Source organism: Ictalurus punctatus, chromosome 4, assembly GCF_001660625.3.
Source record: "Ictalurus punctatus breed USDA103 chromosome 4, Coco_2.0, whole genome shotgun sequence".
Lineage (NCBI taxonomy): Eukaryota > Metazoa > Chordata > Actinopteri > Siluriformes > Ictaluridae > Ictalurus > Ictalurus punctatus.
In genome coordinates this window covers 17743965-17771098 of record NC_071284.1, presented here as the reverse complement: position 1 = coordinate 17771098, position 27134 = coordinate 17743965, and the positions used below count along the sequence as shown (strand labels likewise).

At 39.4% G+C, this 27134-nt stretch overlaps 1 protein-coding gene across 3 annotated transcripts; it reads left to right on the top strand.

Annotated features, from left to right (window-relative positions):
- The first annotated feature begins 7596 nt into the window (after positions 1-7596).
- On the top strand, positions 7597-23369 carry slc28a1 (solute carrier family 28 member 1). 3 transcript variants are annotated; one of them, XM_053678018.1, is made up of 19 exons: positions 7597-7702; positions 7873-7952; positions 8066-8139; positions 8319-8410; positions 8495-8684; positions 8948-9089; positions 9570-9683; positions 9984-10076; positions 10177-10257; positions 10336-10416; positions 11645-11770; positions 12433-12563; positions 12663-12831; positions 12926-13111; positions 13230-13259; positions 13406-13487; positions 14348-14446; positions 22702-22807; positions 22942-23369. In XM_053678018.1, exons 1-19 carry the CDS (start codon positions 7597-7599, stop codon positions 23054-23056), a joined length of 2097 nt encoding a protein of 698 aa, XP_053533993.1. In that variant the 3' UTR covers positions 23057-23369. The 3 variants fall into 3 exon arrangements, with proteins under 3 accessions (XP_053533993.1, XP_047009430.2, XP_047009432.2); XM_047153474.2 differs by lacking the exon at positions 13230-13259; XM_047153476.2 differs by lacking the exons at positions 12926-13111; positions 13230-13259.
- Positions 23370-27134: the final 3765 nt, after the last annotated feature.

Here is a 27134-nt window from a genome sequence, read left to right as displayed (position 1 = left end):
ATCCTTCTAATCAAAATTTGTGCTTCCTAAAATCAATGACAGTTTTAATCTTATTAATTGTGGCAAGACTATGGTATAAGCAGGTTAATCCACGGCTAGGTGTGCATTAATCTTAGCTTCATGTTGGTTAGTTCTTCGCCTCAATGTTGTGCAATAAAACTGTTTGATGCACATCTAGCCATGGATTACCCCTTACTTGCAGCACAGCAAAAATAGACTCTGTGCAGAAACAATTGCTGCATCGCTACTGTATTAAAATATTTTGCACCGCTCCTGTAATGGATTGCCATGCTGTATCTGTGTGCAGTGTGAATGCTCTAACCTGTTAACATGGGAACTTTTTTCCTTTTTCCTTATGTGAACATTTATCATGTTTGTTAAATAATTCTTGATCAGATTGGAAATCCATTGCTTTATGATTCAGTCTTCATGTTTCAGTGTCTTGTTAGAAAAGAACATTTTCATCATACATAAATGAATCACATGAAAATGTATCACTTGAATATGAATCTCATGAAAATGAATCTCATGAAAATGAATCACATGTAAATGCATCACATGTAAATTAATCATACGTAAATGAATCACATGTAAATGAATCACATGTAAATGAACCATATGAAAATGAATAAATAAATTAAAGACAGAAAAAAAGATCATTTTTAAAATGTGAGCTGCACATTCTTAATAGCACATAACTTGTTGCAAGTTCACTTCTGCACTCGCTTCATTTTGTGAAGATGTGAGTTGTAATATTACATTTATGTTGTGTCTGTATCTGATTAATCTCATATAGGATTTGTTTGGGTGAGTTAATTTACCTGAAGCCTGTCAAATTACCGTAAATATTACATTTTGTTTTTCAAAAGGTAAACTTCTTTGTCAAAACACACTATCATCCCGTGTGTGTCAATTAACAAAAGTTACACATAGGTCCATAGAGGACGAAAATGTCCATGTCCAAAAACTGTCATAAAAAAATAATATATTAATATTTTTTTTCCCCACTTTCACTAACGTACATTTTTCACCAGCATCAGTTCTAATCATAATTACCAAACATTCATTCATTTTCAGAATTGTGTCACTTTAAATGCTGGTTTGTTTACATAAATTCACAGATTTTGTTTTAATGAAAAAAGAAAAATAGTCATTCTTTTCCATATAGTAAATGCTAAGCAGAATTTTTTTTCTTTGAGTATTACAGTCTTTGATATGTCAGTGATTAACAACTACATTAATTCTGATGCATTCAATTTTTTTATGCAGTGTCAGATTAACCCCCCCCCCCAAAAAAAAAAAAAAAAACAGACCACTTAGGTCCATAAAGGACAGAACTGTCCATGTCAAATAACTGTCATAGAAATATTATATATTAATATTTTTTTCCACTTTCACTGACTTTTTTTTTTTTTTTAATGATCTGTTATGATCAGTTCTGATCATAACAGTTAATTTTCAGAATTTTAACCCTTTAAATGCTGGTTTCTTTTCATAATGCAAAAATGTTATTATATTATAGTTACAATTACTTATTGGTAAAGCAGATTTATTTCTAGGTCAAATTACTGAATTATTTTATATTGTTGATAGTTGTGTTGTGCTGCCTTATAAATACAGTTTATAATATAAATAAACAGTTTATAAATACAGAGTTATAATAGAATTAATAACCTTTAGAGACGCATCATTGATGGCTTTGAGTAAAGTGAAAGCATAGGATGCAGTATCCATAATGCAAATGTTAAGAAATCATAAAGATGTGCTTATTATGCATTATAAATGCTTTTAAAATTGTTTATTTGTAAATGTAACTACTGAACAATAATTGAATTGATAAAGTAATGAAAAAAACAGAAATATTAATATTAATGCAAACAATTGCAAGGTTGTTTTTGTTAATGTTATATACCAGCAAAACATTTTAACATCAATTTTTTAAATATAATGTCAAATCGGTATATGCATTTCCATGCATATGACTGAGGAACAAGGGCTTTTAACAGCATTCAAACATTTCAAACATTCTACTGAAACAAATACCTGACAAACAAATTCCTGACATCGAGCAATGCCTGAGATGAACAAGTGCATTAAGAACAAGTGGCTGACATACTGTGTCTCAGAAGGTGCTGGCTATTGGCAAAAGTTCTCCATCAGTTTTCATCTGGGAGATTGTCTCTTTGATGGCACTGCTGATTGCAGCAGGACATCTATCAGTAAATAAGGAGAGCTTCTCCACACATTCATTCCATGGAGCCAAAGACCTCAGGAGCAGCTCATTTCAGTTCATTAATATGATTTGTTGCTTTTATATGTTTTTTTCCCCCCCATTATTTTATTAAAACCATTTTTGTTCACTAGCAACATTTTACAAATAAACAATTTAATACCCCCCCCCCTTTTTTTTTTTTTTTTTTTTTTTTTTAAACCAGTACACTGGCATTCCGTTTCGCTGGAAGAATGGAAATCAACTTATCGGACATTTTCAATCAGTATAAACGAATTATTTTATCGCCACAAGTCTGTTATAAGATTAGCTTTCTGTGTATGCAGTGTCATGACGGCCGTTGACACGTCCACATAAACATGCGTTGGCCACCACTGTGAATATGGGTGGGAACAGGATATGACATCATCTGTCAAAACCAGTCAGACGCTCTTTTTAAGTTGTTTTTATAATCTTTCAAAGCTGTGTTGTAAAGTACAGGATAGCACGATACTGCTAAAATTAGCGCTTCCATTTTTTAATTTCTATTATTTACTAAAACGACCACGCAGTGACGTCGCGATCATCTATTGGCCACACGTCTTCATGTGATGCGATTGCAGGTCAGAGTTCACTAAATTTGAACTTTCATCACACAGCGAGCTTGCGTTTCCGGTCTGCCATTCTCGGAATTATGTTGCTTTCTATTTTTAAGTTTTGCTTGTAGTGTGGAAATGCCTTTTTTGCAGGTAGTATCTGAATCCATTTTTGCATGTAGAATGGAACAATATTTTTCCACATGTAGCATGGTAATGCATTTTGTATACTAATAAACAACAGCAAATTCACCAGCATGGATTCTTTGATAGCTAAATAGAAATATAGAATTATTATTGTGTTTATATAAATATAAAAGCCAATTTAACATTTACTATGGGTGATTTTGGGTACTTATTTTAAATTATATTCATGATTATTTATTGTTACAGAGAAGAAGAAAATACTCCTGCTCCTCCTCACACTCCTTCTGAGGCCTTCTCCCCCAACAACCACATGGAGGTTTCCACTGCAAAACTGACAGCTCCATCTACCCCCCAGAGAAGAGGGATCACTCGTGTGTCACTCATTTGAACCATTAGGACAGCCAGTGCTCCTGCACCTGCAACACAACCTGAACAGGACAGGTGGCACAATATTAATGACGATGATGTGCCTCCTGTAAAATGTCACATTTCACCTGCCCACACTCCTGGTGTACAGCCTGATAGCCACCAGCAGCACACTTCTCTAGAGCTGTTCTAGTTATTTGGTAAATCCACAGTCTCTGCAATGTCAAAGACAATGAGTAGAGTGACCAGCTAAAAGGCACCACTGGCTATGATTGGCTCATTTATCCGAAGTCCACCAGGAGGCAACTCTTATTGACAGGCAGAGTATACTACCAGCCTCACCAGAACCTGGTCATTGATGAAAGAATGGTAACCATAAGGTCTAGAATTGTGGATTTTGGGAGTTATGAAGCCATAAGTTCACTGTATCTGAGCCAGTGGCGGCTGCAGCTGTCCGTGACATGTCACAGGTGGCAGAGAAGAGGCCATACTATCCAGTGACAATTGTAAACACCTCAACCTCTGCCAAGAGAGACAATGCCCCAGCTGGGAGAAAACACTGTGTACTGCCTCCAAAGGAAGAAGTACAGCAAGACTATTTACAAATGCAGGTCTTGTCATATCTTCCTGTGTACTATAGTGGATCATCTTCACTGAGTTGGGATGATGTCAAGGATAGCCAAGCTCAATGACTCTGAATCATTTATTCAGGTTTTTGGCATTTTGTTCATGTTTTGCAGGTACTAGTTTATATTTTGCACTTTCATATTTGTTGTAATAATAATTTTTGCCTCTTAAAATCCAATCCCATGTCCCTGTCATAGGAGGTGAAAACAGTCTATATTACATATGTGACCGTGCTGACAGGGCTCTGGTGCTGATTTCAGTAAAGGCTAAAAGTTTTGATTTTATTTTTTTATTTGTGAAATTGCACATTTTGTAACTAAGAGTTTCATGCTTTTCCAATTTCTTATTTCATTTTGTGCCATTTTGATATATGTTTTGTGTATTTTGTTGGTGGTTTGTGCCATCTGGACATGTTCTATTTGCATAATAAGCTCTCTTCATGATTTCTTAACATGTGCATTATGGAAACTACATCCTGTGCTTTCACTTTACTTAAAGCCATCAATGATGCATTTATAAATGTTAGTAATTGTATTATAGCTCATAATGAGTATTTATAAAGCACACAACTATCAGCAACAATATATAATAATTCACTTATTGGAAATAGAAATAGATCTGTATTACTAATCAGGCATTGTAACTATAATATAATAACATTATAAAAATACAGGCTGCATTTTATGAATACGTTAATGGAACCATAAGACTGACTAATTAATACTTATAAATTGGTATATAATGCATTATGACCATGGGCACAAAAAATAAACGAAGTGTATTATTTATAAGTAATTGCAACAATAATATAAATGTAGCTATAACTGTTATTATACTGAAGTACAGGTCTTTATGTGTCATTATAAATGTGTTTATAGAGCAGTAGTACTTGCTCATAAATAATTATAAGTGGCACTATAATTCATTATAAGCATGGGCTCCATAGAAAGTGTTACCAAAAAAATTTATTCTTGACTTTTCTGGACTTCAAACAGAAATGGTTCTGTACATTGTAGATATACACTGTACATTGCCTTTAAATTTGCTATAGCAAATGTTAATTCTGATTATTTGCTTTAAAACAAAATCTTGGAGGCTGCAGACTGTTTTTATATCAGCCCAGAAGTGCTATCAGTGGCCTTGCTATTCAAACCCTCAACTTTGTTCCAAAACTAGCACAATATGGTAACCGTACTGGCATTGTGCTTTCTGATGATGCACACTCCAAAAAGGCAGGGTCTACAAAGGGAAATGGACATGTATATTAACAAAATGAGATTGTTTAACCTGGCCGGAAAGTGGAACAGAAGAAGCAGGAAGATGGCACATGGGTATAATTAATAATCACATGCTTGGCACACAAATCGAACACTGTGCTCTTCCGTTTAAATATATTTAAACGAACATAACTTTGTCTTTTTTGGTATGTTAAATTAATTTAACTCAGCTCTATTACCCAAACAAGAAGCAAATTACCTACCACTGTATAATATAACTTACAATAAAAGGCATGCAACATTCTAGCACACTACAAACTGACCATTGGGAACAATTAAAACATCAGTCAGTGCAGAGTCGCTCACCAGGTTGGGTCCAGTGGGTTAGGCTGACATTACGCCAGTGTTCAAAATGACATCAGGCCAAGTCCAGTTGCTGACTTTGGGCCAACATTGAACACTGAGTCAGAACGCGACTATGCGCCAGCACTACTTGAATATGTGGGTTCATTATAGTATGCTAGCCTGTTGTCAGTCATGTTGAGGTTATACAGTGCTGTGAAAAAGGATTTGCCCCATCGTGATTTTTCTGGGTTTTTTTGTGTATATTGACTAAATAGTCAAATGAAATACAACATATAACAAAGGCAACTTGAGTAAACACACAATATAGTTTTTATTTTTTGTTGTTTTATTGAAGTAAAAAAATTTTTTAGCCAATATTCACCAACATGAAAAACTAATTGCCCCTTAAACTTAAAATCTGGTTGTGCCACCTTTACCAGCAATAACTACAACCAAATGCTTCCGATAACTGGAGATCAGACTTTCACTTAATTCTAGGACTAGGACTTACTCCTATGCTTTGGATCATTGTCTTGCTGCATAATTCAGTTGAGTTTGAGTTTTAACTTACGGGCAGATGACCGGACATTCTCCTTTCGGATTTTCTGGTAGAAAAGCAGAATTCATGTTTCGATCAAAAGGTGCAGGCTATTTATTAGTACCTCAAAGTTATGGAGTTATGGAACAGCCTTCCAATTACTGTTCAGGACTGAAGTCCAGGCTGAAGGCATATTTGTTTAGTCAATCTTTTTGTGAATAGTTTTTCTCTTGGGTAAAGGAGCAGATCTAGAGGGCTCACAGGAGTGTTGTGGTGAAGTGGGATGTTTGGATGCTGTCGTCCCAACCACTTTCATGTGTTCACCCAGGCTTGTTGATGGTGGAGTATCTGGCTGCCTTATGTCCCAGGGAGCCATCATGTCTGTTACTTTCTGGCTCTCCCTTTTAGTTATGTGGTCATAGTTAGTCTTTCCGGCATCGCTGCTTGCATTCACTCAAAGTACACTGAACTTAACCATTATAGAACAATACGCATACATAACAATCTCTTCCTCTCTTTCCCTCTCTCGCCCTCTCTCTTTCTGCTGAGCTACACATGATGCTCCTGAGATACCAGTGACCCTGGCCCCTTCTGCTCTCCAGACCTGCCTGATCCATCCTGTTGCCCTACTTCTGGTTGGAGTTCTCATCAGTTGGAAGTCACATGCTGCTGCTGAGGATGGCCCCACATGGTGCAGCCTGAAGATCATTGAGATTGCTGAGGATGGTACCACTTAAAAACCATAAGATGTATTTGGACCTCAATTCATATGAACAGTTATGTGATGGCTAGGACTACAATGGCTATTTATAGCCTTAGCTATAAATTACCACAAACAGTTTTGTATTCAAGTCTCCATCAGTGAACAGTGGAGAAGTTCAACAAAACAGACTTCATGAAAAACTGTAATGATTTTTCCTGGTTACACACCTGCATTATTTGACCATGTAGTATTAGCACATTTATAGAAGGGACGTATTTATAATTATACTATCCATTGTCACCCAGATGAGGATGGGTTCTCATTTGAGTCTTGTTCCTCTCAAGGTTTCTTCCTCATATCGTCTCAGGGAGTTTTTTCTTGCCACCATCACCTCTGGCTTGATCATTAGGGACAAATTAATACATTTAAAATCTATATCCTGAAATGATATATTTCTGTAAAGCTGCTTTGGGAGAATGTCAATTGTTAAAAGCGTTATAGAAATAAAACTTAATTGAATGTTTCCCTCAAATATTGAAAGTTTCCCAGGCCCTGAAGCAGCAAAGCATTCCTACACCATCACACAGCCACTGCCATGCTTAATCATAGGTATGATGTTCTTTTTTTTGTGGAATTCTGTATTTGGTTTACACCAGATGTTACAGCCCCCCTGTCTTCCAAACAGATGTTATAATTTAAATTATAATTTACAGCTGAACCTAAGTGACTCCAGAAGTTTATTGTGTTCATTTCCCTATTCTTAATCCCTCCCTATGAACCTGTGGCTTATTTGCTACACTTTCAAAAAAAGTGATAACACGGAAGTGACAGAACATGGGCTCACAACCATGCAGTTAATTAGTAATAAGATCCCACTTAAAGCTCTGACTATACTTGCTAGTAAAGGTTTTACAACTACGCATTTGCCACTCATTCAAAGAGGAAGCAGAATGAGTAAGCTATTACTTCTTTCTCTGCTTTGTTGTGTCTTGCTTTAGAAAGGGATCAAACAATGAGAATTATTTCACTGAGTGTTAATTGCAATTGTACTTTATTAGGCTGTTATTGCATCTTATGATTGGAGGTTATGGGTAAGGGATTTTAAAATCATCTTTCTCCTGCAGTGAATATTGATGACATAGAGTTGAAAAATGCCATTCAAAGTAATGGACATGGAGTGGACAATCCAGGATTTGAGGCAGAGGTAGGTGCTTTGGGAATTTGCCATTTGTGCAATTTGCCAAGATAGCCAGTGATTTGATTCTATACTTTGCCTATTTACAAAATAATACAATGGAAGCTCTTTTTGGGCTCTAGGAGGAAAAAATATCAGATCGCAACAGTGAGATAGCAGAGCAAGAATCAGGAAAAGAGTCCAATTCATTTATAAGGTGTGTATGGATAGTACAGTTAAATATATATTTGGTTACAGTCTATTGGAACGTATTGTTGTACCTTCCTGAAAGTGCCACAAAGTTTTTTTTTATTTTTTTATTTACAATTAATATAAAATAACAATAATACATAAATAAAGAACATAATAATTATATATTGTTTGTGGACAATGTAGCAAAATATTCAAACCCATCACTGCTATTGAAAACATCTTGAAGGCTCACTCTCGGATCGTCAAATACACTGCCCTGGGGATACTTAGTGCAGGTACAAAATGGAAATTATGTCATCTTATTAATAGGACTGAATTCCTGTGATACTAAAAGTCTTGTATTTCATTTTACAACACAGGTTATGTGGCATACTTTGCTGTTGCCTGCTGGCTGAACTTCCAGAAAGCCATTGCTCTTGTTGTCCTAACCAGTGTGGCGGTGTTTTTCACATTGTATGATTTTGTGAAGAGGTCCAAAGGAGACACTATAAAACATTTCTTAAAGCCTGCTGGAAGATGCTTTAAAGCCAACATCAGGTGGATAAAATGGTAAGTAGTGCACTTTGTACATGATTTGTGTTCTCTGATTTGAAACCAGAATTGGCAACACCCAGTTTACCTTTGAACTGCACAATAAATCCCAACCTTTCCTATAATGCCATAATGAATAATGTTCAATTATTCTCAGCCTCTTTAAATAAAATTTCAAAATGTAAAATTTGTTTGGCATGTTGCTTTGTCAAACAATTACCATAATTAATGGATGTTAGGAAGACAAACCAGGCTTGTTTTCTTTTCTTGGTATGTTGCAGGGTTTTTATATTAGTGGTGGTAGGACTGTTGGTGGCCTGGCTGGCAGTTGACACAAGGCAAAACCCTGAACAGCTAATTTCACTTGGTGGTGTCTGTTTCTTTATCCTCAGCTTGTTCATCTTCTCTGCAAAAAGATATGCAGTGAGCACTGATATCATACCTTCATACAAATATGCATGTATTAATGACTTTTTCCCCAAATATTTTCATTTATGATTGGATTACATTTAAAACCACAAGAAGAGTAGTACAAAATTATTTAAATATCTAGAAGGATTTATAACAGACTAAGACACTAGAGATTAATGTTAGGTAATGTTAGTGCTAAATCAATTTATCAATTTATTATCAATTTGAGTACAGAATCAAAGTGATCAATTTAAGTACAAAAATACAATCAAGCATTATCCTTAATAATGTCTCAAGAGGTAGGTCTTTTTGTAGAAAGAATCATATCTTATTTAGATTTCCTGGGAATCTTATCACACTGAGGTTATCTAAAAGTCCCTAGTAATAAACCCTGTTTTTTATTATTATTATTATTATTATTATTATTATTATTAAACTGCTGATAGATTGATACGCCATGAATGCACACAAACTCTGGGCCTTTCTCCTCAGGTGCGCTGGAGGACAATCCTCTGGGGGCTTGGATTACAATTTGCCATGGGCCTGTTTGTCATAAGGACTGAGCCTGGTTTCATAGCTTTCAACTGGCTAGGAGCACAAATCCAGGTTTAACAAATGATTTCACAGATGAATTAGTGAATCAGTAGCTGATTAGTGAAAGGGTGACTGATTCAAATAAAATGACACCAGATCTTTATTTTTTGCTGTTGACAAAAAAGGTCTCAAAGGAAGTTCAAAAAACAAAACAAAAAAAAACAATTAAACTGTATGAGACAAAGATGTAGGCATGCATGTGAAACAGTAGGCATGTGATATTTGCATAAAAAAAATTCACTCATACAACATTTACAGCAACAGTTCCTGTTCATATTACTTATATCACTTATATTACTTACATTCTTTTAGACATTTTTAAACTACACCCACACTGGCTCTAAGTTTGTGTTTGGCAGTCTGGTAGAATCAGACAGAGAAAAAGAGACAATCTTTGCATTTCAGGTGAGTGAGGATCAACTTTTTGCAGAATACCCAGTGAACTGATTTTGTGTGATCTATATTATAAAGCAACTGAGACTTGATTTTTTCTACTTTTCTACAGGCTTTGCCTATAGTGATATTTTTCAGCAGTATTATGTCAGTACTCTACTTCCTTGGTGTGATGCAATGGATTATCATTAAGGTGAGAGTCATTATAATCTTTCAGTATGTGATATCTTTGGATTGAATGTATTTGTGAACATTTTGTCTGTTTCTTCAGATTTCCTGGATTATGCAGATAACAATGGGAACCTCTCCTACAGAATCATTGAGTGTTGCAGGGAATATATTTGTTGGACAGGTAATATAATTAGGATTCCTCCATCAGGAGGAAACCTATTGTTATTGTTAGTATTCTTCCTCTTATTATTATTATTATTATTATTATTATTATTATTATTATTATTATTATTATTCTCCTTATCTCCATAAAGTGCCCAATAACCCCAGATCTGAATGGTAAAAAGATTTGAAATTTGGCACATTGATACTACAAGCCACGAGTAACTCCCACACCACAAATGACCCACATGAGCCCATAGTTGGCGCTACAGGCCACGCCCAAATTCTTCATGATTTTCCCTTCGCCCCATAAGTCGAAAATGTCTGAAAATTGGTATACATGACTTATTTCTCATGGTGAACAAAAAAGTCAATAGGACCCATAAAGTCTGTCATGATAGATTTTCCAGTACATTGAAAATTTGTCCAAAATTACATAAATCTTCTACTCATGAAGTGTAGAAAGTTGACACATTCAAAATGATGGCATTTCTACTCTGTCAGGCCAAAATGTCTGAAAGTTAGTATGCATGCCTGGTTGCTCATGGGGAAACCCATAATGTCCCCATGATGGATTTTTCTCTACAATGATAATTTGTGGAAAAATGCAAAAAATTAACTTAAAATCTGCCACTGATCCAAATACGTTGAAACGTTGTATCTGTGGGATACATTTCTCTACCATGTCAATTTTGAAATCTTGAGGAGGAATCTGCCATTGCTGCTTGCAGCTATCTTAAATCTTTATTTTTAATTTGAGAATTATTTGAATATTTTTCAGTATTATTATATGCACTAGATAAAAAAGGCAGCCTAGGGATCTATGTTTCAGAATTAAAACATTCTGAGAATATACACATTTGCATGACAATTTCAAAATTTAATTGAATGCGAAGAAATTAAATTTGTTCTAATCCCATGCTTTGCAAATGCTAAAATCTGACCTAATGTTTAGCACTAATAATTTGTATTTTTTAAATCCAGTAATCTCCTCATTTAACCCATTAATGTAATAAATGTAATCCAACAGCCAGAAATGTATCTTTTGTGTCTTTTACGATTTGCTGATTTTGAAGTGAAATAAATAATTTTTTCCACCAAAGAAACCACCAGTATGAGTGGTGCAGAATATCCAGGCAATACTTGATTATTCTCAAACCTTCAGAATAAAAGAAAATCACATTGTATGTTTAATTTATTATTATTATTATTATTCTGACGTTAACATCTTTGCTTTTTTGTATCAGACAGAAGCACCACTGCTGATTCTTCCCTATTTAAAAGACATGACCAGGTCTGAGATACATGCTGTCATTGTTGGAGGTTTTGCCACAATCGCAGGCAGTGTGATGGGAGCTTTCATTTCGTTTGGGGTGAGAAAGGTTGTCATTCTGAAAGATGCAAATCCACAATAATAATTTTTTTGGGTAATGATCAAGCATCTTTTCAACATCACTGGAGGACAGAAAATACACTCACTATCCACTTTAATAGGAACACCTGTATACCTGCTCATTTATGCACTTATCTAAGCAGCCAATTATGTAGTAGCAGCACAATGTATAAAATCTTGCAAATAGAGTTCAAGAGACTGTTGTGTATGAAATTCCCAGGAAATCATCAGTTTCTGAAATACTCAAACTAGCCCATTCTGTACCAACAACCCTGATAAGGTTAATGTCACAGAGATCACACTCTTTCCACATTATTATATCTTTTGTGAACATTGACTTATCTGCATGATTTTATGCATTGTGCTGCTGCCATCTGATTGGATCATTTGATAACTGTATATATATATATATATATATATATATATATATATATATATATATATATATATATATATATATATATATATATAAACAGGTGTTCCTATTAAAGTGGATGGTAAGTGTATGTATTATTTTAGAACCACTCAAATTTACAATGAGGTTCCAGTGTTTAAAAATTGGATAACAATAACTTGAACAAAAATGGCAAAAACTGTACAATTTCAACTGAGTTGTATTGATTTAAAGTTTAACCTCCTCAGATTAATGCATCCTATTTGATCTCTGCCTCTGTAATGGCTGCCCCATGTGCATTGGCCATGTCTAAACTCTCATATCCTGAAACAGAAGAGAGTAAGTTTAAATCTGAAGACAATATCAAAGTAGAAGGCGGGTGAGTTCCCATAAAACAGTGACACAATAATGTTCATAATATGTGAAATATGCCCAAAGATTACATTTATTTGTCTATCTATTTGTTGTTCTTTATTAGTGGTGAAAAGAATATCCTGGAGGCTGCTTCTAATGGAGCATCTGCATCTGTTGGGCTTGTGGCTAACATAGCTGCCAACTTGATTGGATTTCTTTCCATTTTGGCTTTCATCAATGCAGCTTTGAGCTGGCTAGGAGGAATGGTGGGATATCCAGACATCACATTTGAGGTCCAGCATCATTAAAACCACTATGTCCTTCATTATAATAGCTATAACAGTAATAATAAGTATATTGAAGTGACTTTTACCTCCAACACTTTAGCTCATCTGCTCATATGTATTCATGCCGGTGGCCTTCATGATGGGCATACCATTTGACGAGAGCTTCATTGTGGCTGAACTTATTGGCACAAAACTGTTCCTCAATGAATTCATAGCTTATGAGAAATTGTCAAAATTGAAAAACAATCGATTAAATGGCATCACAGAAGTGGGAAATTACATTTCAGTGAGTTCTATTCTGTTTTTCTAAAGCCTAGAATTTGAAATACATTGTAATCTAACCACAGTATGTTGTGTTTCAAATGTAAATATAACGTTACGGAATACAGTCTGAATTCATTTAGGCTCATGACATACTAGCCGGACAAAGAAAAGTATGAATATTTCTTTGAACTTATTTAAAGCTTAAAATTATCTTAAGATTAATAATAAAACAATTATTAACAAAGTAGTAGAAATATTACATTTGGATATGTGATTGCCCAATTCTTCCTTAAGTACATAGTCTTTGTCATTTAAGGTGAGATCAGAAATCATCAGCACCTATGCTCTGTGTGGCTTTGCCAACTTCAGTTCACTTGGAATCGTGATTGGAGGATTGTGTGAGTATCCACTTGCACGTAAACATCCAAGCTAAGAAAACTTAAATTCACATGACTGACAAGATTTCATAAATGGTCATAATTAATTCACCCATTCACACCTGAGACCTTGTAACACTAACAAGTCACATGACACCGGGGAGGGAAAATGGCTAATTGGGCCCAATTTGGACATTTTCACTTAGGGGTGTACTCACTTTTGTTGCCAGCAGTTTAGACGTTAATGGCTGTGTGTTAAGTTATTTTGAGGGGACAGCAAATTTACACTGTTACACAAGCTGTACACTGACTACTTTACATTGTAGCAAAGTGTCATTTCTTCAGTGTTGTCACATGAAAAGTTATATATATATATATATATATATATATATATATATATATATATATATATATATATATATATATATATATATATATATAACCCTATACTTACCAATTTGAGCTAGCGTTATTTGATGCATCATTAACACATAATTCCCATAAAGCTGGGCGGAGTCCACAGCCAATAAGGGTGGGCTAGATGCAGACACACTGTCCAACTGGCCATATCTACCATGCAGACTCTGGCTCCAACGGTCCCTGCTGTGCAGACTCTGGTTCCAGTTTTCAATTTAACCCAATTTAGCATGCAATGTTTTCTAAATTGGCCTTAAATTGTAAGCTTAGAATTAAATACCTAATAGTTAACAACAATATATTTAAAACATTTTATGACCTTACATTTCAAAATGTTTTGAGATTTTGTAAGAATCTGCAGGGCATGGTGGTAAATATTAACTTTATGTAACAAAATGTAGTGATGCAGGAGAATCATGAGAATTATGTGTTAATAATGTCCATGTCAATTATGTCTGTTACAGCTTCCATTTGTCCTTCAAGAAAAAGTGATATTTCTGCTTTAGTACTAAGAGCCTTGCTCACAGGCACTTGTGTGTCCCTGGTTAATGCTTCTGTTGCTGGTAAGTAATCCAAACAAGCGATGTAAATCCTAATCATGTGCAATTTCATAGCCATATCTCAGTTTTGTATCATATATTGTGGGTAATAGTAATCTGACCTCCACATCACTTCCCCTCTCTGAAATCTCTAGTTGTGTCATTATGGACTTTAGTCATAGTCGTATAACTACTTACAAAGCTGTGTACACACCTCAAAACAACAGAGCCAGTATGATTCTTTATTCTGTGTTCTTTGTACCCTTATGTTGATTATTCTGTTCACTTTATACTGTCTGCTCTTTTTCATCCACCAAACCAATCAGATTAATATTTTATAGCGAATATAACCTGTTAATTGCAATACAATGTAGTATAACAGCAAGAGACAAAAAATACTATTTAAAAAATAACAAATTAATACCTTAAGATACACATTAGAAGGCCAGGTTTCATATAAATTGCTAATATAAGTCTAACATATTAAGAATTTTCTAGTACTAGACACTTTAGATCTCATCTCAGTTTAGCAGTTGGGATTCAACCTGCATTAACTGACTGACAGCACATAAAATAGCTGAAGATACAGCAACATAAAAGTGCTTACTACATCTAGTAATCACGTAATAACCTTAAAAATCTTAGAACCATACTAAGTAGGGATGCATCAATAATTCTTTTGTATGAGTAAATTTTTTTTGGAACTTGTTGATACTGATACATATACATGTATATATGTATATATAGATATGTATACCTACTGATACATATACATGATAACAACAAGAGTAACATATTGAAAGAAAGAGTTTCATATTAAAAAATCATGGTTGTCATGGTACATTATATTTTGTTTTGCTTATGTTTTGTGGGTTTACGTTTACAGAGAACTGCAGCCAGAATGCTCTCCAAAATTTGCATCACTGAAGTTTCTACTTCCTGGTCAGGGAACTGTTGTTCCAAATCTCACTAGCCAATGAGAGTAATGCACTGTTAAGTCCCACATGTGAGACTTGTGCCAGAATGGCAAACGTAAACTTGCGGAATGTAAACAAAAAGTTTGAAAGCATAAATGAAAATCCTAGCATTGCATTCATAAACCATGCTTAGTGAAAACACAGCTTAGAAAACTGTTAACAAAGAATGCTGTTTATTTGAAGACCATGTTAAATTTTTGCCACTGAGTTCACTGTTTTCAGTTTCAGAGTGTTTTTTGCTTTCTCATTGTATATTTTTGTTAGTTTCTTGAAATGTTACATTTAATAATTCGGCCTTCCTCTTGATTAACTGGGTGGTGTTAAGGTTGTTGAGTTCTGGTTAATGGTGGGGTGGTAGTAAATTGTGCGCTGTACATTGTATATGATCATGCGTTGGAGCTGTCCCCTTATTATGCCACTACTCAGTCTTGCGCTCGTCCTTACTGTGCAAATCATGGAAACTAATCTCCTAACTTCACAATTCAGGGCCCTGAACTTCCACTCGCATCTAGACCAGCTTTGCGTTGAGCTCGGAATCTGCCTTCACCCATGTTACATCCATCGGTCAGCCCGGAAAAATCCCTCTTGCCTGCCATCTGTCTCCCACTGCAATTCCTACCATTTGGACAAATAGACTGCTCTATGCTCACCCTTCATCCCAGCGATGTCTAAACTCTTCCAAGAAACTTGATCACTATTACTCCAGATAAACACTGCAACACAGAATGTCCTAATGTCCACTATCAAAACTATGCTTTGTTAATCTGTCGTTGCTTAAGGGACAAAGCATCATTTCTCAATGAACTAATTATTGATAGGTGTCTTGACATGTTTTCCTTGACTGAAACCTGGCAAATACCGCACGACTACCTACAACTAAACCTCCTTACTCCCAACGGATATAAATATATATCGCAATGCTGTTGACCCTGTTTCTTTGTTTGCTTATGTTTGCACATCCAATCTAATTGATTCACTGAACCTTACCTATCCTTCTGAGATCCTCTCACAGAATAATTCTACTCAGTGCTCTTGAAGACCAAGCCCCTATTGGCTGGTACCATCCACTCCTCCCCATGGTTCACCCCGGAACTCCATGCCATGAAATCAAAATGTCGTCGCATAGAATTACTTTCAGAAAAACAGGCCTCACAGTGCATTCCTTAGCCCTATCTGAACCTAAATACCATAAATACCACACGCTCCTCATATCTGTCTTCTGTCATCAGAAATGCAGGTTGTTGACCCAAAGCTCTTTTTTCGACAGTTAACAGGCTAATTCACCCACATGCAAATGTGTTACAGCATCAGATGAGCTATGTTGCTTGTTACTACATTTTTTTCCATGAAAAAAGTAATAATATCTGTCACTCTTATGCCGCCAAGTGGTCCTGTGCCAGTTGGACTGCCTCTTCTAGCAATGCCAGACAGTGGTTCTGGACCAGTTCGTCACCTGGCTACCAGAGGGGATGGCGGAATGGGTCCAGTGCCACTGTCTTGCACTGCTATAAGAGGTGGTCCAACTGGCACAGGACCACTTGGCAGCATATCCAGAGGCAGGCGAACCCCCTCCCCATTCTCCCTCTCTCTCTCTCTCTCTCTCTCTCTCTCTCTCTCTCTCTCAAACTGAGCATATTACTTTGCAATGTGTATGCGAGTGTGTTTCCTTTTTGTGTGTGTGTGTGTGTGATAGGCAACAGGTGAGTGTAATCAGAAGTCTGGTGACTGTGAGTGTCACAGAGTTCATGTGATTTGGGAAGTGTAGTATGGGGCGGATAGACCGCAGTGAGATTTGGGAAACAGAGTTGACAGATGGTAAATGGTGTTGTCTGATTCTGATGGCAGATGGGGATGTTTGAGGATGGGGCAGTGGTTAATGTTGTTTTCAATTTATCAAGGGCCTCCTCAGTGCTTTGTTTCCCTCAGATGACTACAAAAACAAAAACCACAGCACAACAGATTTCGATATGTAGTTATTTTTCTCAAAAACTAGACCAACATTCAGAAGCCAGCTGAGAAAAAATAAGTTCACCCTTCTTATTTCCACAAGCATTAAGAGATTAATTTGCTTTTAACAGTTTAAAATGAGCAATTTCATTTGTAAAACCTGGCTAGGTTTTACAAATGAAATGCACAAGATTTGTTAATTATCAAGAACTATGAGTTAAAGCAGTACTTTTGGCAGTTTGGTGTTCTGGAGCACTCAGGTGTGTGTCTACATCATCCCAACAAGAAAGGTATAAGGATCCGGCTAGATCCTCACGGGTTTCTCAGGAAAGTTAATATAACTCAGCCGGAAACAAAGTGAAAGTGCTGTTCTTCGTTTATTACATTTAAGGATACCATAGGCTTACGCATGGTTACAGGTCGGTCATTAGAAAAGGATTAACCGAGTAAAACATCCCAAAAATGGTACCTTAACATAAGACTGCGTGTCAGCACACAATGTGGAGGTCACAGAGAGAGAGAGAGAGCAGGGCAGAGACCACGCCCCTTGACCCCACATGACATCATCATAGCCGATCATTACAAAGGACATAAGATTACCTTAGAGAAGTAACTGTTACTACTCATCACTCTGGGAAAGGTTATAAGGCTGTCTCCAAACCATTTAAAATTCACCATTCTAAGAAGGATTGTTTTCAAATAGAGAGCCTTCAACGGTCAGACGCTCTCTAAGTAGAATATGGCAGCAAAATTTAAGTTTGCAAAATTGCATCTGAGAAAACCACAAATGGTCTGGAACAACATCCTTTGGACTGATGTGACCAAGGTGGAGGTTATCATGCACAACAACATGTTTGGCAAAAACCAAACACAGTGTATCACCATATACACCATATACAGCACCAAGCATGGTGTTGGAGGCATGATGATTTGGACCTGTTTTGCAGCCACAGGAACTGGAAAACTTGCAGTCCTTAAGGCAACGATGAACTCGAGACAAATCTAAAGCCATCTGTCCAGCAGCTTAAGCTGGCCCGAAATTGGGTCATGCAACAGGACAATGATCCAAAGAACACTTGCAAATTGACGTCTGAATTGCTAAAGAAGGAAAAAAATCAAGGTTGCTGGCCTACAGACATGGCAGTCATGTACCACAATTCCCAGAATACTCTCACCTTCATTCTAATCACGAAAACCTGCATCCAATTCATAGCGCAGCATAAAAGGATTTTCCATGCACTCACTCGCTTTTTGCGACATATGCACTCCATTCCTCGTGTTTATGAATATACCAAGCCTGTTTATTTCACTGCCCATGTTAACGTTTTTGACTGCCTTGGCCCAGTGTTTTTGAGATTGTCTTGTCCTTGATATCCTGTTAATTGATCGTCTGAACTTTTTGCCTGTTAAATGACTGAGTTTTTCCAATGTTTTGGATTTATTTGCAGTGTTATTAATAAACATATTTTACCTGCATTTGCATCTGTCTCCGCCTCTTCGGCCTGACAGAATACTTCACCTCTACAATGGATGTAGCAGGAGAGCTAAAGGAACGTCACTCTGGAATCTTTCTACCGGTGCTTAATACCATACGATTTCCCCAGTGGACTGAGCTGGATGTACAGGCTCTCCGAAGGCTTTGAAAGGTCCCTGGATGGATATTTTCTCCAATGCCAAATTTATTTCCAGAGCCTGTTAAACCCCAAACCCGAAGAGAAGCAGTGGCTGGGATTCATGCTGGCCTGATTCACAGCCCCAGCCCACCAGTGGGTGGAGTTCCTAATCACCACAGGCAACTTTGGCCTGGATAGTGTGGCTGAGTTCATGTGCCTCATGTGGATGATTTTTGATAAAGCAGATTCTCAGTTTAATTTGGAGGAATTTTTGGGGAGGGTCAGACTGACTGATGAACCTGTGAGACCATTCACCACCTACTATGAGGTAGGCTCTCCAGAGCACCAGCCTGAGACCTACGTGGCAGTCTCCCCTGCAGAGCTCCAGCCAGAAGTCAACATGGTGACCTCAACTCCAGAGTTCCAGCCTGAGACCCACGAGGTCATCTCACCTGCAGAGCTCCTGCCAGAGGTCAACGTGGCGACCTCATTTCCAGAGCTCCAGCCAGAGAACCACAAGGCAGTTTCCTCTGCCAAACTCCAGCCAGTGGTCATTGTGGCGACCTCAACTCCAGAGCTCCAGCCTGAAGCTGACAAGACAGCCTCCCAAGCCATGCATAAGATCTTTCCCCACCCTCCATGCCCTACTATGGCTCTTGCTCAGCCTGCCGATTTGTCAGAGAATGTTGCTCAGCCTGCCGATTTGACAGAGAATGTCACTCATCTTCCCTGCTCGACTGAGGATGCCACTCAGCCTCCATGTTCAGCTGAGGATGTTGCTCTGCCTCCTGGTTCGGCCGAGAGCTCCGCTTTAACTCCTCGCCAAGAACTTTGCTCCTCACTCTGACCTTGCGGGGAGCTCAGCTTCCCCCTCTAGCTCCATGGTTAATGTTGCTCCCCCCTCAGGATCCAACTTGAGCTTTGTTCCCCCTGCTGGCTGCGTGGTAGCCGTTGCTCCATGCCCAAGCCAGGCCAAGGATATTGTGTCATCTCTCTGTGGTACGGAAGAGACCGCCACGCATTGGTATACCAGAGAACATGGCGAGCATCCTCTTTCTGGCTCCACAAGGGAAGACACTCATTTGGATTTAGAAATCCTTAGGAACATCTGGTCTGGGTGTCCAGGACCCCCTCCTAAACCTATTACGCACTTCGGGAACCGCAAGTTAAAAGAGGGGTTCGGCAAGAAGAGGACTAGAGAGTACATTTCCCATCCTGCACTGTTGCCTACAAACATGGCCACCTTGGACAGCAATTCCCAGAACACAATCACCGTCATTCTAATCATGCACACCTGCATCCAATTCACAGCACAATCTCAGCACAACATAAAAGGACTTTCCATGCACTCACTCTTTGCTAAGTATATGCTCAGTCACCTTGTGTAACCTGTGTAATATTCATTACCATGCCTTGATTCTCTCATGTTTGCCTTTCACTGTTTTGAGTCCTGTTTCTGCCCTTTGATTCTGTTTTGTGCCTTGCTAGTTTAGCCTGATTGTTCATTACTTGACCTTTGCCTGTTCATTGTCTACGAGTTTGAGTTGCCCTTTGGATTTTTCTGCCTGGATTATTTAATAAACTCTGTTTTAAGCATGCACACCTATATTTGCATCCATCTATATTCCACAGCCTGACAAAGGACAGGTGGAGAATGCACAAATTCAGTCTGGTAGTGGCAGTAATAGGACAAGTTTACATGGCTATTAATAGATGATTAAAAGGATTACCTTCCTCATTCATTTAATTAGAAATTTCATTCGGTTTGGCCTCAATCACTTTACTCTATTCAGACATTACATTAATATTTTCTATTCTAATTGAGGTTATCAATAGATTATTAGTCTGCATGTTAACATAGACATTTTGCATCATGCTTTACTGTCACTTAGAGTGTAACAGTAAGCATTTGCAAACATGTCTGGATTCCAGATTGATGCTAGAAATGGCAGACAACAAAATGGACAGACACAGACTCTCATGAGTACTAACACAATGCTGAACTTGTCAGAAGTGTCAGAATTGAATGTGACACTTTTTTAGCAGCAACTTTAGCAGCAATCCACACTGCTGAATAGCTGAATCCACTGTGCAATTCAGTATAGGATAGAAAAGCATTAGTAACATACAGAAACTATTCCACACTGAAAAACTAAACCTTCCATGTGTTGCTCTTCATTATACTCTTCAATGTACTTTCATTAATACATTGAAGTTGTGACACAACAAACTAGAATCACTGTCTAATCAGAGACCTAAGCCATGCTCTAGGCAGTGGTTCTAATCAAAGAAGTAGAAAAGGGGCATGGAAGCTTAATTTTCCCTGGAAGAAACTTTTGTTAACTGGTGCAATTGCTTTTTACTGTGATGTAAAACTGCCATCATGCTTTGTTTGCACTGTCACTGTTCACAATGAATATGTTACTGTAGGTATAGCTTATTTGTATCTATCTATTTATTTATTCACAACAGGGCACTGTTACGTTAATAACGCCCATCCATCAATTGAAAAGGCCCTATGTGACCGGAAACTGTTTACGCAAATAGATTAGGGTGGCCATCACATACAAAATCACTGTCAATAAATCTTAATGTCTGTTTGTGCAATGTACTTTTGGATGGGAAATGTCTTCTGATACCATCAAATGTTCAGTGAGGTTCACTTCTGGGCTTTGGCTGAGCCGCTGAAGGATATTCAGAGATTTGTTTTCTTGGCTGCATACTTTGGTTTGTTGTCATGCTGCAAGGTGAACTTTTGCTACAGTCTGAGGTTGTATGCACTCTGGAGCAGGCTTTCTTCAAAGACCACTCTGTATTTTGCTGCATTCAACCTTTACACAATCCTGACTAGTCTCCCCATCCCTGCTGCTGAGAGGCAACCCCATAGCATGAACCTGCCACCAACATTCTTCACCATAATGGTGATGATAGCCAGTTGATGAGCAGTACCTGGTTTTTGACAGATGTTGCGCTTGGAGTTCAACTCAAATAGTTCAGTCTTTTTCCTCATGCTGTCTAATATGAGCCTTGTTTAAGTTCCTGCCATATGCCTTTTATTAAGGAGTGGCTTCTATCGAGCCATTCTACCATAAAGGCCTGATTGATGGAGTATTTCTGAGATGGTTGTCCTTCTGGCAGGTTCTCCTGTCTCTGCAGTGGACATAATTTTTTGTTTGTATTTACATTGTCAAAAACAGAAATTTCTGTCTAGTATACTGTCAGACAAATTGTCAGACAGTGGAGATGGTCTTAATACAGCTATTTGCCAGGGTGAATATCATGCTAAAAATATCACTTAATATTACCTCAGTGTTTGGCAGCATCTGTCCTGTGTGTCTCAGAGCTCTCTGGCCATCACTTAAGTCTGTATTTGCAATTTCAGTATTTTCTTTTCACTACAAGAGCATAACAGACATAAATCTGGCTCATAGTATATTTAATGGATGAATACAGCATCATCTGATTCTGATGTTTCATACAGTTTTTGTTTTTAACAAACAAAATGCAGTGCAAACAAAATATTCAGATACTATGTATTTCTTTTATGTGTTTATTTTCTTTCAATCAGCTAAATTAAATAATTAATTTTTGAAAACTATGTATAAAGTTATATTAGTTTATATTGTTAAAAATAATGCTGCAGATCCTTTGAAGTCTTGAGGTGTGAAGCACTCAGCTAGTGAATTTGGTATATATGTTCATGACTTTTAATATCACAATTGAATTCTTTGTCTACTTCCAGGCCTTCTTTGTCTTCCACAACTAGACTGTATAGAGGTGTTTAAAAATTTTGTCTTCAACACCACTGATACTAAATTCCAAACTTGCTGTTATTACCTATATGAAAGGTAAGGTCAAAGGTTGTCTGCATAAGCAAGTAGGCAAATATTACCCCCCTTTATTATCCCAAATAATGTTTGAATAGTGGAGAATGTATTTACCCAGATGCCTTGAGTATTACTATGCAATTTTTGTGTTACAGTGCTGTGAAGAATGAAACAGTGATTTCTTTTGGGGGATCTTGGAGCATGGTGAAAAATGCCACTCTTTATTTCACACAGTGCTGCGATCTTTATAATGGAACTGTTTGCATTTAGGAACATGTTAATTTTTAAAAGTGCAAAGAAAACTTTGCATTGTATGTAGTGTATTGTTTGATTTACATAGCACATTATACTTGTAAAGTTCATAATTATTTAATAATTATATTATAAAATTAAATATTATAATTTTCTGCTTATGTGTGGGATCATATTGATTAAAAAAAAATTATATGTAGATATAAAATAAAGTATGCAGTATGTTGGCAATATTATAGAAGTTCAGGTGTGTTTTGTATTGTAGTGTTGTTTAAATAAAAAGTTATTTAATTATTAAGAGTTACAATAAAGTATTAGAGCTGTTACTGTACTCAAACTAAATTATTTTAGTTGGTTATAAACATTTTGATTTTCTCAAGATGGCATAGCCATTGCATAGCTATTGCATAGGGCTTCAAGAGACCATAAGTTGTCCTTCTCTGGATAGGGGGATGATGTTCTTTCAGTTGTCAATCATATCAACAGGGACCATCCATCCATCCATTCATCTTCTATATTGCTTATCCTTCAGGGTCACAGCGAACCTATGACAAGGATCATCGGGCACAAGGTGGGGTGCACCCTGGACAGGGTCGCATCGCAGGGCCACAAGGGACCACTTTTTTAAATTTATTTTAATCCCATTCCTGTCCACTTCCAAATAATTCTGACCAATCTTGCATGCTCATGTACCTGCCCATAACATTTTCAGATAAACTTAATTGGGACTGTTAAGCAAAACATGAACAAGTTAGAAATACAGACCACAATGACCCTAACCAGGATAAAGCATTTACTGATGATAAATGAATAAACATGGACAATGCATTTATCTGCCAGCAATCTGCTACATCCAATTAGCCCCTATTTTATTCAACGTGGCCACTTTTTGTCCTAAGAACGTTAAAAGTAAAAACAACCGACTCCCTCAGGTTTTGTTTTAGATCCTGTGGGATCCCTATTGAACACTTATAGCATTTTGTGTGTTCAACTACCCTCTGATGTAGCATAAGCAGCATGGTTTCACATGTCTCGAAGGAAACATTAGTACAATGAACAGATTGAATGCATAACTACACAGAAAAAAAGAATTCACCATGACATTTAAGAATAAAATCTTATTGCAATTTCAGCCTTGATTTAAAAAAAAATGTTTGGCATATTGTCACATATCGTGACGGAGCAGAGATAAGGCGGATGCAAGTGCAGGACAACAGTTGTTTATTTGTAGAGACAGGCAGGCAGACAAATCCAAAACGTGATCCAAAACGTAATCCATAAACATGCAAGAGGTCAGGCGATTGGCAAACAGGCATACACGGGGCTAGGCAGGAATCTAGGTCGATAAAGAAAACAAGACACGAACTAGAACGAGGGACTGGAAGCGGAGAATCCAGCGCGAACTGACTATGACTTTGACTATGACTATGACGCAAACTAAACTAACTCTAACATGAACCGTGACTACGAATACGCTAAACATTTACTTACTACTTACGACTTATTAATCTTCCGCGTTGTGTGCTGGGAGGCACGCGCTATATATGCCGACATGATCAGCGTCTCAACTGCTATCAGCTGAGAGCAATTCAGACCCACGTGAATTCCCAGCCAATGACGGAACAGGGAGGAGACATGACAGACATAAACAAAACACACGTGTCCCAATGTCACTACGGTCAACAGCGGAAAAGCAGGTGCTCGCGCATTCGCGCTTAGAGCACGCTGCTTCAAGGGGGAATCGTGACAGAACCCCCCCCCAAAGGCACCTCTCCCGGAGTGCCATGAGTCATCCCATTTCATTGGCGGCCCCGGCCCCCTGGGCTGAATGTCCCGAGCAGAGCCAGGAAACTGCACGGTGTTCTTGGCGGCGTAGGGAAGCAGAGCGACGACCTCAGCTGGACAGGGAGGCTGAGCGACGACCTCAGCTGGACAAGGAGGCTGAGCGACGACCTCAGCTGGACAGGGAGGCTGAGCGACGACCTCAGCTGGACAGGGAGGCTGAGCGACGACCTCAGCTGGGCAGGGAGGCTGAGCGACGACCTCAGCTGGGCATGAGGGCAGAGCGATGACCTCAGCTGGGCATGAGGGCAGAGCGACGTCCTCGGCAGAGCAGGGAAACAGAGCACTTTACTCAGCGGAGCAGGGAAACAGAGCACTGTACTCAGCGGAGCAGGGAAACAGAGCACTGTACTCAGCGGAGCAGGGAAGCAGGGCGACGCCGTCGGAGCATGAAGGCAGAGCGACACCCTCGTCGGAGCAGGGAAACAGAGCACTATACTTGGCGGAGCAGGGAAGCAGGACGACGTCCTCGTCGGAGCATGAAGGCAAAGCAACGTCCTCGGCGGAGCAGGAAGGCAGATCGACGTCCTCGGCGGCGCAGGGAAACAGAGCGCTGTACTCGGCAGAGCAGGGAAGCAGGGCGACGTCCTCGTCAGCGCCTGAAAGCAGAGGTCCCCAGCTGAACTGGAAGGCAGAGCGAAGTCCCCTGTAAGGCCAGGGAGAGGAGCGTGGGTCTCCGTGCGGCCAGGGAGAGGAGCGTGGGTCTCCTCGAAGCAGAAGAGGGGAATGCTATCTGCCATGGAGCAGGGAGGCTGAGCGACGTCCACAGCTGAACAGGGAGGCTGAGCGACATCCACAGCTGAACAGGGAGGCTGAGCGACGTCCACAGCTGAACAGGGAGGCTGAGCGACGTCCACAGCTGAACAGGGAGGCTGAGGCTCTGAGGTCACTAGGTGAACCTTGGGCATGGGCGGAGCTTGGCTGGGTGTGTCAGCAGACTGTGGCACGGGCGGAGCTTGGCTGGGCGTGTCAGCAGACTGTGGCACGGGCGGAGCTTGGCTGGGCGTGTCAGCAGACTGTGGCGCGGGCGGAGCTTGGCTGGGCGTGTCAGCAGACTGTGGCGCGGGCGGAGCTTGGCTGGGCGTGTCAGCAGACTGGGGCGCGGGCGGAGCTTGGCTGGGCGTGTCAGCAGACTGGGGCGCGGGCGGAGCTTGGCTGGGCGTGTCTGCAGACTGGGGCGCGGGTGGAGCTTGGCTGGGCGTGTCAGCAGACTGGGGCGCGGGCGGAGCTTGGCTGGGCGTGTCAGCAGACTGGGGCGCGAGCGGAGCTTGGCTGGGCGTGTCAGCAGACTGGGGCGCGAGCGGAGCTTGGCTGGGCGTGTCAGCAGACTGGGGCGTGAGTGGAGCTTGGCTGTTCGCGAACGGAACTTGGCTGGGCGTGTCAGCAGACTGGGGCGTGAGCAGAGCTTGGCTGGGCGTGTCAGCAGACTGGGGCGTGAGCAGAGATTGGCTGTGCGTGTCAGCAGACTGTGGCGTGAGCGGAACTTGGCTGTGCGTGTCAGCAGACTGTGGCGTGAGCGGAACTTGGCTGTGCGTGTCAGCAGACTGTGGCGTGAGTGGAACTTGGCTGGGCCTGTCGGCAGACCGACGCGTGAGCAGAACTTGGCTGTGCGTGTCAGTGGGATGAACTTGGGTGACCGGGTCGGTAGACTTGGGCGTGAGCAGCATTTGGTCATTAGGCTGAGATATTAGCAGAGCTTGGGAAACTGGATCAGCAGGCTTGAACGTGAGCTCAGGGACGTGAAGCTTGGCTTGGGCGTCAGAGCCTGGAGGCTTGGCTTGGGCGTCAGAGCCTGGAGGCTTGACTTGGACTTGGATCTCAGGGACTGGAGGCTTGACTTGGATCTCAGGGGCTTGAGGCTTGACTTGGATCTCAGGGGCTTGAGGCTTGACTTGGATCTCAGGGGCTTGAGGCTTGACTTGGACATCAGGGACTTGAGGCTTGACTTGGATCTCAGGGACTGGAGGCTTGACTTGGACTTGGACCTTCCTGACTTGAGACTTGACTGGGACTTGGACCTTCCTGACTTGAGGCTTGACTTGGATCTCAGGGACTGGAGGCTTGACTTGGATCTCAGGGACTGGAGGCTTGACTTGGATCTCAGGGACTGGAGACTTAACTTGGATTTCAGAGTTGAGCTCTGCATGAAGTTGCCTGTAGTAGTGGGTAAACGGCAGGGCAGGTTTGCCTTCCAGACTTACCCCCCTGAGAAGTTGTTCTAGCTCCTCCTTCGCCTCCGGACTCCCGAATCACA

What these genes read in the sequence shown, in the direction of transcription:
- slc28a1 (XM_053678018.1), top strand. Translation starts at nt 7,597, where the DNA reads ATGCAGTTAATTAGTAATAAGATCCCACTTAAAGCTCTGACTATACTT. An exon ending in GAGTCCAATTCATTTATAAG is followed by an intron (nt 8,140 to 8,318) that starts GTGTGTATGGAT and finishes TGGACAATGTAG; the next exon opens with CAAAATATTCAAACCCATCA. An exon ending in GAGCTTTCATTTCGTTTGGG is followed by an intron (nt 11,771 to 12,432) that starts GTGAGAAAGGTT and finishes TAACCTCCTCAG; the next exon opens with ATTAATGCATCCTATTTGAT.